General features: G+C 36.3%; 1 protein-coding gene across 10 annotated transcripts in view; it reads right to left on the reverse strand.

Moving 5' to 3' along the window:
• The window catches only part of EHBP1 (EH domain binding protein 1), a gene marked incomplete at its 5' end in the record, with an annotated part of 340,841 nt that overhangs the window by 53,466 nt on the left and 267,191 nt on the right, over nt 1-20,184 (reverse strand). For 5 of the 10 annotated variants that reach the window (XM_079720385.1, XM_079720387.1, XM_079720390.1 and 2 more), the window contains 2 exons: nt 1,633-1,740; nt 10,631-10,778. In XM_079720385.1, coding sequence (XP_079576511.1) covers nt 1,633-1,740; nt 10,631-10,778 — 256 coding nt within the window. The remainder of the gene's footprint in view (nt 1-1,632; nt 1,741-10,630; nt 10,779-20,184) is intronic. The other 5 variants (XM_079720382.1, XM_079720388.1, XM_079720386.1 and 2 more) reach the window with 3 other exon arrangements.

Consider the following 20,184-nt stretch of genomic DNA (forward strand, 5'->3'; position numbering starts at 1 on the left):
ACAGGAAGACTGAGATGTGTTTTCTTTTTAGGTATACAAAAAGTAGGAAGAGTTGTTTTTAAGAAGGACAAGAATCAAGCCTGTTAGGCCTAATATTAACCAACCTTTAAATACATTAAAATATCCCACAAAGTTGCTATAACTAAAGCTAGAAAATTATCTTTACCTTACCCAAGAAAGGGCTAATTTCTCCTGTCTTCTTAATCTACTGTTAAATCAGGAAATATGTACCACTTATTGTCACTGATTTTATACTTCCATGAATCAAATGTTAAGGCTTTAATTCTGTACTTCTGGATGCCCTGGTGGTAAAGAGATGATACTGGTTTCTACTAAGAACTTTGATGGTGGTTGTGGTGAGAGGGTGGGTAAGCAACAACAAAAATTTTTTTCAAAAAGAAAAATCAAACTTACCCAAGTTCTAAAGTATTTTAAATAGAAATAAGTAAAACACAGTCTTAATTTGGGGTTACATTTTTTTTAAGTTTCCTTAAATATCAGCATTCTCCTGGACTTGTACAATTATAAATATACTGACCCGTATCTAGTAAAAGTATTATTTAATACTAGACCATGAAGGAGCTACTGACAAAAGACACAGATTTTTTGGGGTGCTCTCTATAGTTAGGAAGACCATGTTTGATTGTTCCTTGGAGAAGTAACAGCATGATTTTAAATAGGGAAGAAACAAAGCAAGTTAGCATTGTAGGGACATGCCAGGGCTGGGAAGAATACCTGCTCTCCCTCCCTGTAGCTTTTTACAGGAAAAGATAAATATTAGGGATTTCACTTTCTTACCTTTAAGTTTAAAGAGATTGCCAAAGACTTTTTATTGCTATAAGAATTCAATTCAATAAGTATTTATGGAACCTCTCACATAAACAAAGCTACCTGCTGCTGACTTATAAAGGTAGTGCATATGGAACATTCATCTACTTAACCATCAGCAAGTATCTTTATATTTTATACAATAACCCAGAAGTTCAATTGCAAATGTGATTATCGGTATAATATTTATTGATATACAATATGAGATGAATTTAAGTTATCTATATAAGCAGTTTTCAAAGAGTTTTATTGTGATCAGTTATTATGTATAAAATAATTTATTAGTAGTAATATTTAAATATTTAAGGTAAGCACAAAATTTATAAAATAATATTACCACTAAGACTATCAATTCCAAACCAAATCAGAAAATCTGATCCATGGTTTAGATTTACATTTGAAGCATTCCATAGGTACTACATCTATACCTTACAACATCACAACAAAATATTTAGGCTGAGAAGGGAACCAATCATAAAATGTCTACAAATTGTCCCATATAACATAAAATATAAAAGTGAATCTTAGTAATAAGAGAAAAACTAAAATTTGCTATTTCAATTTTATTGCTAATTTTAACATTAAGCCTAAAACAAAATAATAACATAAAATTGATGGAAAGTGGATTTAGCTAAATGATTTGTGAGGGCGTAAGATATAATAAAACTACTAAAAGAACTTATTATCATTATTAGTGAGATAATAATAAAAATATAACAGTTTTAATAGTTAATAAACAGTTATAATAAAAATATAAGAGTTTGCCATGCAGCAGGACACAAAGTATTTATAATTTGAAATTACCGGGAGTATCAAGGTCATTTTCTAAGTTAGTAAGTTCATCTCCACCTCCTACAACAAAGCCTTCGGAAATCTCCTCGTTAGTATCTATCTCAACTTTATCATTTTCATCTGTAGGAAAATGTAGCAATAATGTTAGTATATTATTTCTATTTTATATCATTTGTTAGAAACACTAAGGAAAAAAATTAGTATTGTAATGACAGTTCAAAGTCAGGTATGACACAGATGAGCAAGTTAAGAAATCAGTTTTAAGCTACTTTTTCACTGTTGGATTAACATATTTTACATTCATATGTCAAAGATGAATTGTCACATCAAAGCAGATGCAAAAATTTTGACAATTTGTCACATGCTGTCTCTGAATCACTGAGCTCCTTGAATCCCTATGTTTTAAAATGTAATCTACTGGTAATCTCTAATAACAGTACACAAAAATAAAGTTGGGGGACTTCCCTGGTGGCACAGTGGTTAAGAATCCGCCTGCCAATGCAGAGGACACGGGTTCAAGCTCTTGTCAGGGAAGATCCCACATGCTGTGGAGCAACTAAGCCCGTGCGCCACAACTACTGAGCCTGCGCTCCAGAGCCCACAAGCCACAACTACTGAGCCTGCGTGCCACAACTACTGAAGCCTGCGTGCCTAGAGCCCGTGCTCAGCAACAAGAGAAGCCACCACAATGAGAAGCCCGCGCACCGCAAAAAAGAGTAGCCCCTGCTCGCTGCAACTGGAGAAAGCCCGCGTACAGCAATGAAGACCCAACACAGCCAAAAACAAACAAACAAACAAATAAAAATATTTTAAAAAATAGTTGGTTTGGTAACAAAGTCATCAAATAACGTTTCTAAATTTCACATTTTTATCATTTATTAGATATAAATGTATAAAGAAACAACTCATTCTTTATAAACTTGTAGCTATATTTAAATCATTTGCATGAAGACTTGAATGCTTTTGTGCTATTAATGAAATATTATCAAAAGCATTATGGGTGAATTAAGAGACAAGATTGAGACAAGAATAGACAGTACCTTTATGCAAAAGAAAGTTCAGAAACAATTAAGACAGTACATCTTGGAAGACATAAAGCTGGTAGAAACACTTGTTATTCAAAATTAAATACATGGGAATAAGGTAGTCACACTATTTTTTTACACACTTAGTAAAACGTCTTAGGTCATAATTAATTAATGGTATCATTTTAAAAAAGATTTCTATTACATATTTTTCCTTTTTAAACCCTAGTGATAAAATTGGTTAAGTAATTTTGAATATTATACATTTAAAAATTCATAGCAATAATTTGACTTGTATATTAGAAGTTAAACTTTAAATTTTGCTATTGATAGGCAATGTACCTTTTGGAGAAATATCTGTCTAGCCCTGGGAGTTGAAGAATATCCCTAGTATTCTACAGTTTATTTTTCATAGGGCAACTTTTATTAATAATGAGGTGTTCCAAAGGTTATTACAATTGAGAAATACTAAATTCTATAGCTTTGGCTTAAACCTTCAATATTTGTCCTTTTCCCTGTAGAGCTTTGTGTTTGATTCTGGGCTTCCCAAGTAAATATTTACTATAAGCATTAATATTAATAATAGTTTACACTTATTGAAGACTTCCTATGTACTATGTAAGCCATTTAGAAAAATACAACACAGAAAAAGAATGAGAAATGCCCCCAGGGGAAAAGCACTGCTAAATGCTTTCAAATCTCTAAGGTATTATACTTGGCTATATTATTTAAGTACAATCAGTTGAGAGAGCTTTTCTAATCAACTGTGCTTAGTACAACTACTTGACTAATTTCATAAAAGTCAGCACCTTCATCTTCATTATCCTCAAAAATTCTTCTCTAAATAATTTTGTAGTAAAGGGAAATGAATTAACAAATATTTCCTGAGTGCCAAGTAAGTATTCAGAACACTTCCTCTTATCAGAGATAGTTTACTACCAATAGTTCTTAAGAGTACAGTACTTTGTTGCTGCAACCTGCCTTTATTGGTTACTACTGACCAGGATTAATATAGAGCGAAAACAAAAAATTAAACATTCATTCATTTATTTATTCAAGAAACTTCTACTATATGCTGGATGTGCAATTTACAAAACACTGCTAGATGTTGAAGAGATACCAAGTTGTATAAGACACTTATTCCACCTTAAAGTTACACATTCAAATGACTATAATACCATGTAGGACAGTTAAGTGTTATGGGGTAAAAATAAGGTATAGAACAAATTCAAGGGAGGAAAAGATTATTCTTTGCCAGTAGCACCAGGAATTATTTTTTGGAAGCACTAACCTTTAAATTGGGTCTTCAGAAATGTACAGGATTTCAAAAAGTACAATTGAGGGAAGGGCACTACAGGCATGAGAGAAGGAAAGGATAGGTTATGTTCTAAGAATGGTATAAAGTTCTATTTTGCTCAAGCATACTTAAAGGGAAATAACGGGAGGTAAGACTTGAAAGGTAAAACTGCAGAGAGCATTGAAGGGTAGGATAGGCAGTTTAGATTTTACTTGGTAGGAATGGAGAGACATTTGTGTTCAAACATCATCAGCAATGTGCTGTTTAACAGAGCAGTCTATATAAGCAGTTTCTTACCACAGTGTTTCATGGTAATCAGTTGTGAAATATGTATAAAATAATTACTAGTAATGTAAGTATTGAAGCCTATGTTGTTGTTTTTTTTAATAAATTAGAGTAGCTCCAGGATTATTCCTAAAATATCACTCTTGCTTACATTCTGATATGCCTTCATATGTGAAAGAAAAAGTGGTCCAGGGATTGCACATGGGAGTGCAATCCCTGGAGCCATGTGATAGCATCCTTCATGCGAGATTGCTGAGTAAGATGTTGGACTCCAGCACACAAAGGCTGGAGGCAGGAAATCCAAGTTGGAGACTGTTATAACCTCCAGGTAAGTAGTATGGAGAGCTTAACCTATCATAAAAGAACTGGGAGTGGGTATGACTTGAAAACAAACTGGATATTGGGTGGTTGGGGGAAGGATACTGTGGAGAGGAAGAGTGAGGCAGATGACTCTCCAGCCAGTGACTAGATGGACAGCACTGCTATGAAAAGAAGCTAAGTCTGGAACTGTGGTTGGATATTGGTACTTCAGGTCCTGGGGTTATGCAGTGGGATATTCATTACCCCTTTACACAGTGCCAGGCTCCTGCGTGATGTTAAACAGGTGCCATTCATTTTATTTCCTGGCTAAATGAAATCTATCTATACTACCACTCACCAGTAATGCTGAGTGGGTTAACTCAATGTTTATATATGTATTGTTAACCTTAGATAAAAGGATTACTATCTGGGAAGGGGAAAAGTAAAAATTGATCTCCCATACAGCTCAGGTTTCCTTAAGAATAGGTTTCCAGGGCTTCCCTGGTGGTGCAGTGGTTGAGAGTCTGCCTGCCATTGCAGGGGACATGGGTTCGAGCCCTGGTCTGGGAAGATCCCACATGCCGCGGAGCAGCTAGCCCCGTGAGCCACAATTACTGAGCCTGCGCGTCTGGAGCCTGTGCTCCACAACAAGAGAGGCCGCGATAATGAGAGGCCCGCACACCGCGATGAGGAGTGGCCCCCACTTGCCGCAACTAGAGAAAGCCCTCGCACAGAAATGAAGACCCAACACAGCCATAAATAAATAAATAAAAAATTAAAAAAAAAAAAAAAAAGCAAAAGAAATCTGAATGAAGTATGGTCTTAAAAAAAAAAGAATAGGTTTCCACTTTCTTTCCATTCACTGACTTCAGGTTTACAATGAACAGGAATTCTTTTCAATAGTTAAAATGTTACACATTTCTTAACACCTGTCGAAATACTCTAAATGCATTTTAGCAGAATTAGAGTGCATGTTTGTCTTTGTGTGTGTGTTTAAAATATTACACATTATTTATACGATATATATAAGATTATATATATATCTTTATGGCTAACCACTGAAAATCCAGTAGGTAAGCATGGCAGAAAGTAAACTACAGATCCAATACACAATGGAAGGTGGTTTGCAAGTATGGCATGTATAATGTGTGTAGGAAAAGGTAAAAAGAGATTGTATATACACTGGAATGAGACAATGCATTCCAGCTGACACTGCACAGCACTATAAGCAAAATGGGGATCCCAATGGTATGATTAATAGCACAGCAATAAGGCCAGTCTTACAACACTTATCATTTATAAATAAATTGAATGAAAAATCAGGATATCTGGTGACAGTAAAAAAAGAATATCTGCACTTTTAAAAAAAGAAATTGAGGCTACCATTAAAAACATATTCACAGGGACTTCCCTGATGGTGCAATGGTTAAGAATCTGGCTGCCAATGCAGAGGACACGGGTTCAAGCCCTGGTCTGGGAAGATACCACATGCCGCAGAGCAACTAAGCCCGTGCGCCACAACTACTGAGCCTGCGAGCCACAACTACTGAAGCCTGCATACCTAGAGCCTGTGCTTCGCAACAAGAGAAGCCATCACAGTGAGAAGCCCATGCACCGCAACAAAGAGTAACCCCTGCTCCCCGCAACTAGAAAAAGCCTGCGTGCAGCAATGAAGACTCAACGCAGCCAAAAATAAATAAATAAATAAATTTAAAAAAATATTCACACAAAATGGTGGTTTAGAGAACATAGAGATTGTACCTAAGTGTACATGAAACTGTTTCTTCCCAGGAAAAAATATTCAGAATAAAATTTCTCATTTGTATCATGATTTTAAAATTCTCATTGAAGTTTCCCTATAAAATTCATAACTTTTAAAGTTATCCTATAGAAATCAAACAAATGATAGAAAACAATACAAATATATTATTAATAGAAGCTGAAAATAAAAATTACTGAAGGCCTGTAAGATTTTATTTTGAGTCAACAAATTTAGATAAATCTATCTGCCATAACTGAAATAAGGATAATGCAGGCACACAAACATTCTCATGGATAAAATTTTTAAATTTTCATTTATTCATTTGAAATGCAAAACCAAAGTATACGACTCCATCTAAATCAAAGAGAGGCAAAAATGTCAGTTTAAAAGTTCAATGACCCTCACCTAACCCAAATCAAAGTGATAAGCTACAAAATAAAAAAATACATATATGACATATATACACAAAATATACACACACATACAAGTACACATAAAACATACAAAATCTATATCATATACAATATCCCATGTAATATATAATAAATATATGATATATTATAATATCATCTTCAAATTAGATAAACACCTTCCTTGCAAGTGCCCATTGGCCATTAATAAAAATGTAACATTTATTTGGCCAAAACAAAAACTTATTAATTCTCAAAGCAGAAATTCAGGGCATATTCTCTGACCACAATACCATACAACTAAAAATGGAAATACCATAATTCATCCACAAACAACTGTACCTTGCCAAGTAAGATCAATACAATAAATGAACCTACAAGTTTGTTACCTAAAATGAGGATTTTAAAAGGAGGCTGTTATAGGTCTATAACTAAACAATGAAGCAGAAATTTAAAAAACACAGGTAGGGGCTTCCCAGATGGCACAGTGGTTGAGAGTCTGCCTGCCGATGCAGGGGACACGGGTTCGTGCCCTGGTCTGGGAGGATCCCACATGCCGCGGAGCAGCTGGGCCCGTGAGCCATGGCCGCTGGGCCTGCGCGACCGGAGCCTGTGCTCTGCAGCGGGGGAGGCCACAACAGTGAGAGGCCCGTGTACCACAAAAAAATAAAAATAAAAAAAAAATAAAATAAAAAACACAGGTAGTATACCACAATATCACCTGACTCTCCTCTAAGTCCTAAAATTACATCAAGAAGAGGACAAGTAAAAGCTAGGCTGTAGCTCCTTGGACTGATTCTGTTATTTCACAAGAATTAAGCTACTTCTGGTTGAAATAGGATGCAAGTGGGATGCTTGAATACCTGGCTTTACATGACCTAAAATATCTTGCATATATTTTCTGCGGACACCTGAGGCTTATGACACCTCACCTCAAACTTACTAAGTTTTCGTTTCCTCACTGATGATGGAAAAAAAACAGCCTTTTCAAGTAGATTCAGGCAGTGAGTTTGAGTATCATGTTCAACACATCCCCTAGGTTGTGCTTTCACCTGATTATTTCAGCTCTTGACTACCCCCTCTTCTTTGTCACTTTGGATCACTGCTTCCCAAAATTTTCCCACCCTAGTCTGTCTTCTAGGCTGGTCCCTACTCATTTCTCTCTCCTCCTTTCACACTATTCCTTATTCAGACCTGATAATTCCCATTAGACATTGAAAGAATGGACACTAATTTGTTAACTGTTTCCCCTGACTTATCAACCCCATAGGGTTATTTTCATTTAGGAATTAGACTCTTGTGAAATCAAGTGAATTTCTAATTTGCTGTGTAAGGGTCAGCAAACTATAGCATGGGGGCAAAAACCAGCCCACCACCATTTTGGGGTAAATAACAGGCATGCCCATTAATTTACATATTGTTCAAGCCTGCTTTCAGACTACAAGAGCAGAGTCGAGTAGTTAAGACAGAGAACATATGGTCTGCGAAGGCTATAAAAATGTACTCTGGCCCTTTCCAGGAAGTTTGCCAAATCCCGGCCTAGCACAGTGACTGGCACTGCTAAACAGATAAATGTGTATGTATGAATGGTTGAATTCTCGGCAGGAATTTTACCCTCTCCCTTGACCTAAAGGTCTCTTCCCTGACTCTGGCCTTGATAGCTTCAGCTTAGGCCTTGATGCCAGAGCAGACCTAGTCGGATCCATACACCTTTATGAAGACAGGCCAATATCCACCACTGAGGTCAAGGAATAGGCCTGCACTGCTTGTAGCTCAACCTTAGCTCTGATTAAGAGCCTATCATCTGATACATGGCCATTTCCAACATCCAAGGTATGGTGTGTCCTATGAGAGAAATGGACCCTGGGCACTTTAGTCTCCTTAGGGAACAGTCTAGACTCTTCAGCAGGTTCTCATAAGTCATCTGTTGAACCCTGTCCCGTCTTCATTTCACCTGGCTTTTCCTTTTCTAGTCTGTACTTCTTTGCTAGCTTCAGATATCCAATCCGCACTTGTTCTTTATTCACTCTGTTGACTGCTGAATGATGCCAAAATCAGGTCTTCACTTTCCCTAGTTACCAAGTTGGGAAGATACCCATTTTGGGGGTTGTAACACTGACTAAGTCTCTCTACCTAGTCTAGTCCTGGCTTAGCCTCAACTGGGGTTGGATTATAGAGATAAGACCAATTACATAGCTGACTCATCCCACACCATTAATCAGAAATTTTTAATTCTTATCCTTCCCAGAGTTCACAACTCATTTAGCATTGTTATCTGCTCACTGTTGGAAAAAAAAATTGAGACAGTGGATGCCTCTCTATCTTATTATTACTGCTCTTCTATGGGTTTATGATACCACACGGAGGTAGTATTAGTAGCTTTAGGGCAGTCTATCTGGAGGGTTAAGAATATGAGGCTTTTTCTATCCTTCTGAGATACAAGGAGGCAAAGATTTTTTTTTTTTTTTTTTTTTTTTTTTTGTCGTACGCGGGCCTCTCACTGTTGTGGCCTCTCCCGTTGTGGAGCACAGGCTCCGGACGCACAGGCTCGGCGGCCATGGCTCACGGGCCCAGCTGCTCCACGGCATGTGGGATCTTCCCGGACCAGGGCACGAACCCGTGTCCCCTGCATCGGCAGGCAGACTCTCAACCACTGCGCCACCAGGGAAGCCCGAGGCAAAGATTTTTAAGATTTACTTAGAATATCCGGAATTTTTATGATATCAGAGAAACATCTTGTTACTAATCATAAATGAAAGCAAATTATAATAGCATTATATAATGTAGCTGTGAGTAGTTACTGCTGTTACTATAAAACTTTAGTAGTGAGTATAGAAACTGTAATAAAAATTCTGAATGACAGGAGTTGATAAGGTAAGATGAAGGATTTAACTAAGAAACAAACATTCTGAGAATACCAGATGGACAGATACACAGCTACTTGTGAAAGCAGCTTTCAAATGTATGGGATGGAAGGTTATATATGCTATAGGCATTGGTTGGAATGCTCTACAACTGTAAGATTTTAATATAAGGAATCAATTAGAAATAACAGCAGTAAGTTTCAGTTTACTTTGAAGAAACTTATCATTGACCTAGAAATGGTTTCTTTTGTTTCAGTTCTTTAAGGTCTTATTCGAGTCCTCACTTGCCTACTCTCCAGAGTGATCTTAGCATTTAAGATTAACTCAGGACAAGTACCTGTCATGTTCTGGTAGATAAATAGGTCACATACCTTTGAAATAAAAAACCCCACAGGCCTCTTGAATATACTACTCAAATAAAAATGTAAAAAGTTTCAAGTTAAAGATGCCCAAATTGAGCACTGAGAGGCAAAACTAAAATTCCCTTTAATTATATGTACAGTCCTTGTCCTAAAATAAAGCTTAGAATAAGTTCTACAGATATTGAAAAAGACACTCTTCAAATCAGGAGACTAAGAAGAAATGCATATGGGACTTATTCAAAATGCTTACATGTCAGGCTATAATGCTGGAACACTGTTAAAGCTACTTTCCAAAGTTCTGGTTCAAAGTGAAAATCTCTCATGCCAAAGCTCTCCACTAACAAGTCTTGTGATCTACATGTTGAGGACTTGATTGCATTTTACTCACTCCTAATACAATTAATCAGGCATCATGGGGAATCACAAACTAAGGCCCATCTGAGTTTTCTCCTAAATCATATTCTTAGTATTTCTTGAGTACTAATCATACTTAATCATCATCAAAGTAATTCTTGAGTTGATTTGGAAATTGGCAATAGTCATCTTCTGATTTACAATGCTTTAAGTTTTTTGTAACATACTGATAGGCTAGAAACTTTATGTATTTGATGCACAACATTTTGAAGTAAGAATACAAAGTCCCAAAACATCCATTGCGGATTTCTGGGTTGTGTGTAGAATATGATACAAGATTCTTTAACTCACCTCCAGATGCCTTTGACCTTTCTTTCAACTTTTCTGCAGCCATTTCACCATAGCCGGGAAGTTCTGACATCTTCACTCCAGATCGAGCTTCTGCTATTAGCTGACGAGCTCTCTCTCTCAGCTGCCGACGTCGCTCTTCATCTTGCTGCTAAGATATATTGAACAGTTGCCAACTCAGTAATTGACAGAAATGCAATTTCATTTTCAATCTGATCATCATGATAGTAACTGGTTTACAGCGTGGTGCTTGGCCCACATTATAAATAGGATGCTCTATATCAGTTGGATGTCATACCATTTTTAAAAGACATCCAAGAATCAGATTTTTAAAAAACATTTACAAATTATTGTATTATGTCTGTTAAAGATTCAAACTAGCCTTTAAAGAATGTTTGGCAATATAATTACTGAGAAAAGAGCAGGATCTACTATTAATAAAATAATCAGGCTTATAGGAAAAAAGTAACAATACTGAAAACAGAATTTCAATTAATACCTTATTTTTTTAAGATTAGAATTTAACTTGCAATTTTCTAGAAAGGCATAGAGCACTGGCTAAAAGAAATCTTTGATGGCAGAAAATGCTGCTACATCATGTTGACCAAATATAGGAAGTGGTACTTTCAGGGGGCTACAGCAGGAATGGGGATAGTATACATTAGTTCCACAGTTATTGTTGTTGATAGCTTTAAAATCAGAATTGGGTAACTGATGTACTTCTGTCCTCATTTCTACTATGCCTTCCCCCCAGACAAACACTGAGAAGAAAAAGTAAAATCTAGTGTGGTTTTTGATATTTAAAATAACTAAAAGTGACAGAGAATTAAATAACTAAAATAGGTTTTGCCTCCTAAAAAAGGGTTATTATGAATTGCAAATACTCAATGTGAAATTGCTTTGTAAACTGGAAAGTATATGATATAAGGCATTATTATGACAAAACAAAGCCTGAAATAATATGGCCCCAACATATCTGTGCAGTTATCTTCCCTTAACCTCTCCCAATCTCTATAAAACCTCACATCTATTTATACAAAATTGTTTGTATCATGTAGTTTCATGCATCCATGGATTTGAATATATCATTTTGTCTTCCTGAAATGTTCTTCTATCATCTATTTAACTCCTACTCATTCTTCAAGATTCAGTTTAAATCCACTAAACTTCCCCTGACTACTCTTCCCTCCTCCCCACTGGTGGAATGAAGTTCTCCTTCTTCTATGTTACTATAGTACCGTGTGTGTGTGTGTGTGTGTGTGTGTGTGTGAGATTACTTTTTAAAATAATACCTGTCAAGTTATAACTCTGTACAAACGTCTCCTTCTCAGTAGAACTGAGCTACTTGAAGGCAGGAGCTAGATGTGATTTATCTTTGTATCTTTGGTCCTCAGTACATACCTTGGTACTTGGTACTAGATATGAAAACCTAACGATTTATATTTTCAAAGCTTATATTATAGAGGGAAAGATAAAACAGCCACAATAAGGAGGTGCGATAAAAACAGATGAAGAGGGCTTCCCTGGTGGCGCAGTGGTTGAGAGTCCGCCTGCCGGTGCGGGGGACACGGGTTCGAGCCCTGGTCTGGGAGGATCCCACATGCCGTGGAGCAGCTAGGCCCATGTGCCACAACGACTGAGCCCGTGAGCCACAACTACTGAGCCCGTGTGCCACAACTGCTGAGGCCCACGCGCCTAGAGCGTGTGCTGCGCGGCGAGGGAGGCCACTGCAATGAGAAGCTGGTGCACCACAACGAAGAGTAGCCCCCGTTCACCGCAACTAGAGAAAGCCCCCGCGCACAGCAACAAAGACCCAACACAGCCAAAAATAATAAATAAATAATACAATAAATAAATTTATTAAAAAAAAAAAACAGATGAAGAGTTCAGAAGAAAGAGGTTTGTTTTTGTGTGTCTTTTTTTCTTCTTTCTTTTTCTTTTTTTTTGTCAAGGGGAATGGTCAACCTGAGTTGTATCTGAGAAAGATTAAAGATTAATCTGACAACAGTGTATACGATAGGCTGGCATAGGGGGACTGGAAAGAGACTACTTAGGAGGCTCTTATAAACAGTACAAGGAAGCTATAATGAGATTCAGAACTGGGATGGTGGCAATGGGAATGGAAGGAGACAGGTGTAAGAAATACATCAGAGCTAGAATTGGTACCTGTACCAATTCTTAGTAACTGATTAGATGTAGAGGGAAGAAAAAAGCTGAGTCAGAAGAGACAGGGGTAAGACACTAGCTTGGTAGAGTTCAAGGCTAGGCAATTCTTTCACAAATTTTGAGATGACTAGAATAGAGAGCTGTCAAAATTAATGTGGGTAGATTAACAGAGGTATTGAATGGACCCAGAGACAAGCTTGAAGCTCCCAGTAGACAAACTGAAGCAATTTCAGTATCAAAACAAACAAGCAAACAATGACTGCAATGAATTGAATCAACGAAATCACACACTGAATCAATGAAAACTCATCAATTCACTATGATATTCAAAAAGTTCTTAGAAGGATATATAAACTCATTTGAGGTAGCTTTTAAAAGAACTCCTGAAAATTACTAATTAGAGGAAAAAACCCAAATACTTATCCTGTCTTTCCAGTGGGAACTGAAGTTTAGGGTAACTAAATAGTCCCAGTCAATTACAGAAGGCTCAACTTTATAAAATAATACCAGCTATAATAATAATATTATGTATTTTCCAAAGATGGCCATGACAGTATTTCTCATCCCACATGCTTTCTGCAATGTGACCTTACCGTTCCCTCGTCAAAAGGTAAAGCTTAATTCCCCTCCCCTTGAGTGTGGGCCAGCTTTAGTGACTTGTACATAATCAACAGAATGTAGAAGTGCTGCAGGTGATTTTCAAGGCTAGGTCAGAAAAGGCTACACCCCTTTTGCCCAGTTCTCTTGAAATTCTTGCATTTTGTACTTTCTGGGAACCCAGCTGTCATGCTGTGAGAATCCCAAGCTACACGTAGGTGCACCAGTCCACATTCCCAACCAAGTTCAGCCTTAAGTCTTCCTGGCTCACGTGTCAAACATGTGAATAAAGCCTTCTTCAGAATCTCCACTTTTAGCCATTTTGGGTCACCTCCAACTGTTCAAGTCTCCCCAGCTGACACCCCAGACAATGTGGAACAGAGACAAAGCATCCACACTATACCCTATCTGAAGTCCTGACCCACAGAATCTGAGAATAAAAAAAATTTTTACACCATTAAGTTTGGGATTGTTTGTTTTACAGAATTAATAATTGGACCATATGCTTAAGTAACACCACACAGATTATTCCCTAATTGCAAGAGGGAAACCTAATTTTAAATGGAGAGATCAGAACTAGATCAGGGATTAGAAACCACTACTCCAATGGTCAGTCTTAGCATCACTAATGTTGAGTCAACCATATGTTATGTTTTTTTTAATTTTTAAATTAAATTTAATTTTTTACTTATTTTTGACTGTGTTGGGTCTTCATTGTTGCACATAGGCTTTCTCAAGTCGTGGTGAGTGGGGGCTACTCTTAGTTGCGGTGTGTGTGCTTCTCATTGCAGTGGCTTCTCTTGTTGCAAAGCACAGGCTCTAGGTGCGCGTGCTTCGGTAGTTGTAGCACGCGGGCTCAGTAGTTGTGGCTCGCAGGCCCTAGAGCGCAGGCTCAGTACTTGTGGCGCATGGGCTTAGCTGCTCCGTGGCATGTGGGATCTTCCTGGACCAGGGATCAAACCCGTGTCCCCTGCATTGGCAGGCGGATTCTCAGCCACTGCACCACCAGGGAAGTCCCTGTTATATGTTTTTTGATATGAAACATATGAAGCGAACACCACCTATAATATTCTAGCCCAGATGTCTAAAGTGAATCTACTAAGCCTTCAGATACAACCTCCAGTTTATCATAAACACAGGAGACAGAGAAACATGATAAATGACACAGCAAGGAAGCAACCAAACAAATCTAGAAAGTAGGATATTCAGGCCAATTAATCTGGTCAGTTTAATAAGAGTTATGAAAACAAACACAACAAAAAACAACTAATCATCATCTCCACCAACAAAAGGGACTTGACCAGATGCAATGTGTAGTCCTAGGTTAGATACCAGTTTGGATAAACCAGATGTAAAGGACACTGTTGAATCACTTAGAGAAATCTGAATATAATTAGAGTTATTAATTGAGAGAAAATACAACTTGACTGAAAAAAGTTTATACAGTAATAACTTCGTTTTGTCTTTTTGGCAAAATAAATACATATATAAGACTTGGAAGGTTATTCACAAAATTGTCATGGTGGAGATATCTGGGTATGGAAATGTGATATTTTTGTTTTCTTTGTCTTCATTTTCTAACTTTCTATAATACACATGTACTACTCTTGTAATAAGAGTTATTTTTAAAAAGTCTTGGGGGAAGGGAGAAAAGACATGAGATGGTAGGCTTCTGGGGTGGGTGGTGGGGCAAAAGAAGAGAGATGTAACATTCAAGGGAGATTTTCTTTTCTTTTTTTAAAAAATATTTATTTATTTATTTATTTTGGCTGTGCTGGGTCTTAGTTGAGGCACGTGGGATCTTCATTGCCGCATGGGGGATCTTCTTTGCAGCATGCAGGATCTTTAATTGCGGCGTGCGTGTGGGATCTAGTTCCCTGACCAGGGATCAAACCGGGCCCCCTGCATTGGGAGCGCAGAGTCCTAGCCACTGGACCACCAGAGAAGTCCCTCAAGGGAAATTTTCTTAATATTTAGAGACAGAGATTATTTGTAGTTAGAGGAGTGGTATGTACTGGGCAGAGTGAGACCAAAGACGCAAGAATAATATACAAAAATCCTTAGTTCATTATTAATACTTCTGAACTTAGAAAACAAAAGGAAATGCAGGCTTGATAATGGTGACTTTGGTGACAGTTGCTGATATTTCTTGAGCTTTTATGTGCTAAGTGCTTTATATGCATGATCTCATTTAATTTTTACAACCTGATTTTTACCAATGAGAATATTTAAGTTTAGAGTTCCAAGGTCACACAGCTAGAACTGATGTCAGAGCCAGGAGTCCAGCCCAGGTCTGTCTGACTACAGGGCCCTGCTTTTAACCTTCAAACTATTTGATCCCCCCAAAGTATCAAATTACATGACCAACTGAGGAAAATTGAGCTTTTACTAAACTTTCATCTTTCAAACTTAAGAAAAGTTAAGAGCACTAATAAAAACCATTATTTGATATGCCTCAGGCAACTAGGTTTAAGTGAATTTCACTGCGTGTAATAACTTCTCGCAGAGCTGGAATCTGGTGATTCAGACTAAGATGAAGTGGTCTTGGGTCATCTTAATTCCATAAAAATGAAATAAATGATTCTACCTTTATGAATATGAAATGGGAACCTTGTTTTTTCTTACCAGCTACCGCTTCCCCCTCCTCTCCCAATAATATTCCCACCTGCAAATGTTTCTGAGAGCTTACCAAGAGTGCAATTTAAAGCAGGCAATCATTAATAAAACCAACTCTAAATACTAAGTAGGGACACTTTATCAATTTCCATGTAAATTGTTTGTTTGTACCTATTTACCCACCATTGTTCTCTATACAATAGAAAAAATGTAAATGAACAAATCAGAATGCAGCCCTAATGGGACTTTCTGTTTATAACCATTAGCCCAGAGGTGTGCTGTAATTCAGTTCTCAAGTAGCAAGATTTAGCCTCATTAACAGACTACAAGGGCAGGTTACAACTCATAAAACCCTACAGTAAACAAAGTTTATGGACCCAGCGCAAAATCTTGAGCCTGACTGACAGAATTCTAGTTCTCTATCAGATTGCCCTGATTTACTTTTCTACTAATGTCCTAACACCACAGAGATAATTTTGCTTGGGCCTTAGAGGGCTCCAGTGGGATGGCATATCTGTGTTGTTTGTTTTCTCACCCACTGAGTTTCCTTAAGACAAAGAACCGACTGAAAAAATAGAAGTTAATTGTTAAGGTCACAAGGAAAAGCTTGTAATTACAGCAATTGATTATGCAACCAATTTAATTGATAGTATTATTAATATCCAGATTCCTTATATGTAAAACTATTTTAATTTTTATATATAAGCTTCATTAAAAGTCAGTTTTTACAAATTGGGATATTGGGATTGACATGTATACACTAATATGTATAAAATGGATAACTAATAACCTGCTTATAAAAAAATAAATTAAATTAAATTAAAAAAATTTTTTAAAGTCAGTTTTTACAGTAATATTTAAAGAATAGATAGCAACAAAATCTATGTGTCTTTCACTCAAAAGAAACATATTTTTTATGTCAAAGGAATAAAATGACCAGAGAGTAAGGGCGGTGATTATTTCATTATTTTTGTATGTTTGTATAGGTAAATATTTCTGACAACGATGGTTTGCCTAAACCTACTCAAGTACAGAAATGTTATCTGTTTTGACCCTTCTGCATTCAAAAGAAGATAGCGACCCACAGCTGTAAATAAGTCATCTGTTTACTATATCTGCTGAAAAAAATAAAGGAATCTTTTCAATGGGATGCAAAGGTAAGTAACTTAGAAGACTGCTGTCATTAAAAGTACACTCGAAAAATTCAACACATAGGAAACCTATGTATCTTTCATTTACCTGCCTAGTCTAAATAAACTTTAAAAAATTGAAGTAGGCTCCTATTTCTAAGAATGGGTCTGATGACATTTACCCTTTTCTATACAGTATTATTTACAGAGTTAGACCGAGTTATATAGAACGTTCTAGCTTTTGTAAGACAGATGTACTCTTTAGAGGGTTTGATGGAAGCTGTATTTTTGAGTAAATACTAGCTGTGTGCCTGTGCAGTGTTTTCACACATGTTGTCTCACTTACCATTCACCACTGTGAGGTAACCACTATGACTCTGATTTGATAGAAATGGAATCTCATTTAAATATACTGCCCAAGGTCATACATCTCGTAAATGGCACAGTAAGAATTAAGATCACTGTCTGCCTGATTTCAAAGTGCTGGTCCTAGCTATTACATTACTGGTGTTCAGAAAATTTGTCTGAGGCCCTACTGCTATTGTCATTAAAAAAAACAACAACAGTTCTTTACTTACACTTGGGCTATACAAATCAGGTTAAACTCCCCTTTGTGCTACTGAATACAGAGAGGTAAAGAGAAATTAACTTACTTATATTCATTTAAAACTTAGGTTCCTGACTTTAAATTATAAGTCTTCAGAAAAGTACTGAATGTGGTACATTTAAGTTTCACTTTCCTCTTTGTTAACATCTTCAGAATAAGGCAAAAGTCCTGTTATGGTACAAAAAGCTTGTATTTCAACACAATGAATTAAAAATATTCAAATATAGAAGATGGATCAGAACCAACCACTTTGGACATAAACTGAAAAAATATTTAGCCCTTCCACAGCATGTCTTCAAGTTACTATTTTTCTTATCGTTCTAAAATGGTCTACAATCTGCCATAGATAGACGCACTAGTAAAACTTGACAATTTAAGGACAAACTCTTCAAGAATAAGTAATGTAATTCCTTGTTTCCTTTCCATAAAAATGTATTGGTATGCAATTTTTATATTTCACAGTTCACCGACATCTAGGCAAGCTTTCTTCCACTGCTTCAATGGTGCTACTTTTAATTTTATCCTCCTTAGTCGTAGTAATTAAAGTGATCAGCAGTGGCATCCCAGCGGCTTTGACACAGCTACAACCCCCTAGCAGACTTTTGCTTTTAAGGGGAAGGGGAAGAAAAAGACTAGAGTTTCATTTCACAGAGAACAAGAAAATCAAGCTTCTCCAATCCTCAACTTTATTCAATTGTTCTTTCAGCAGCCTTTGGATCTTAAGAATCAAATAAAAATGGCTGCCATGGGGGGTCCTTTTTATACTTGCCGCAAATGTCAACGACTGATATTACTTTAGCCAAAAAATGATGCCATGGATTTGTGAAGGTGAATTAGAACATGAGAAACTGTCAGTGTAGCTGCTGAGATCATTACCCACCCAAGGGTGTCTTTCATAACATTAGATATTTTTATTCAGTCAGTTGAAAACTATAGATTGAGAAGTCTTTCTATTTAAGAAACATGACTACACACATTTTCATGAAATAAGCTTTTACAAAATTTAGAAATATATTATTTCAAACAATGTAGTTTGCATCCTTAGTCTTTGTAAATTTGTATGTATAACAGCACAAAGCACCCTATTTCTATCAACAAACCCATATTCCATACTATCTTGTGCTTACTTGAGTTCTTCAGTGTTTCATACGGTCTTAGGAGTTGGACTTTTATTAATTGGGCTAAATACGTTTTAACTTATCTAAAATTTTTTAAAGGGCTTTACTTAGTACTGCTAATATTTCACAGGATTCTGTTCTCAGAATGGTCTGTGAAATTCCTCAATTTTATAGTAAACTAAGAGAAAGAACTTGATTGCCACCTTTTCAGCATTAGACAGGAAGCAAGGCTCTGTTATTAGGCATTCAGAAAGGATAAAAAAAAAAAAAAAATGTGCTTGTCCAGAGGCAAGGATTACCAAAGTGCACCTATTCACTTGCTACCAAAGATAGAATAAAAATAAAAAATAAAATTATAAGATCTTTAAAGGTTTGGGTAGACTAGATAGTTTCCCACCAGCTTGATCAGCTCTTGACTGAATAAGCAGGATTTAGAGTAAAACATTAAAACTGTTTAGCAGATCTTTTCAACCCGTTTCAAACTTTTCTTATGCTGGTTTGTAATATAAGCAGACATGCTTATAAATGGCCACACCTGCTCATTTCTCTGGGGATGGCCTGATCTCTGTTTCTCTAACAAAGAAAGAAAGAAAGAAAAAAAATCAGCCTTTCTTGTTGCAAAACAGAGTGGAAAGTCAAAATCTTTCTCAAGTTTGCCCCATCTGGTCAGATTAAATCTTTGATCAACCCTGGGGATTACATTTATTTTTGTAGTAACTACTAAATTTTGAATTTGTTTAAAATACATAGGCAAAATATTAAACAGAATGTGAATTTAAGTTTGAGATCTAGTTTTTAATATATGAGCAGAAAGCATAAAAGGACTAGTTCAGAAAAAATAGACATGCATTTGAAGAATTTAGATTTCATTAGTATTCATTTCACACAACAGAATATATCATACTCAAGTTTTAAAAAATATATCTCTTTGTTTCCAAATACAGAAATGATCATTTTTAATTGTAGCATTTGTTTTGCCTGAGTGCTGTAAAAATAAAGAATTCTAAACATAAAAGTGCATGATCAAGTTAATGTTGCTATATGAGCCTCTCCTTTAAGTATCTGGAAGCAATCTGGGATATAAAGTTTTATATTCTAAGTCAGTAATCATTTTCTTTCATTCATTAAACTAATATATATGAATTTCTAGTAGGTACTATATTCCTCTAAAAATAATTATTTTTAGGATTATAAAAGCAATTATTTTGTATTTTTGAAAACTTCAAATTGCATTAGCAGAACTAATGGAAATAGTTTGGGCCTCCAAAAAGGACCCTTTGATAATTTAATTCCTCTTTTCTCTGTGAAATTGATAACTTCTTA

This window comes from Hyperoodon ampullatus, assembly GCF_949752795.1.
Source record: "Hyperoodon ampullatus genome assembly, chromosome: 15".
In the NCBI taxonomy this organism is placed as follows: Eukaryota; Metazoa; Chordata; class Mammalia; order Artiodactyla; family Ziphiidae; genus Hyperoodon; species Hyperoodon ampullatus.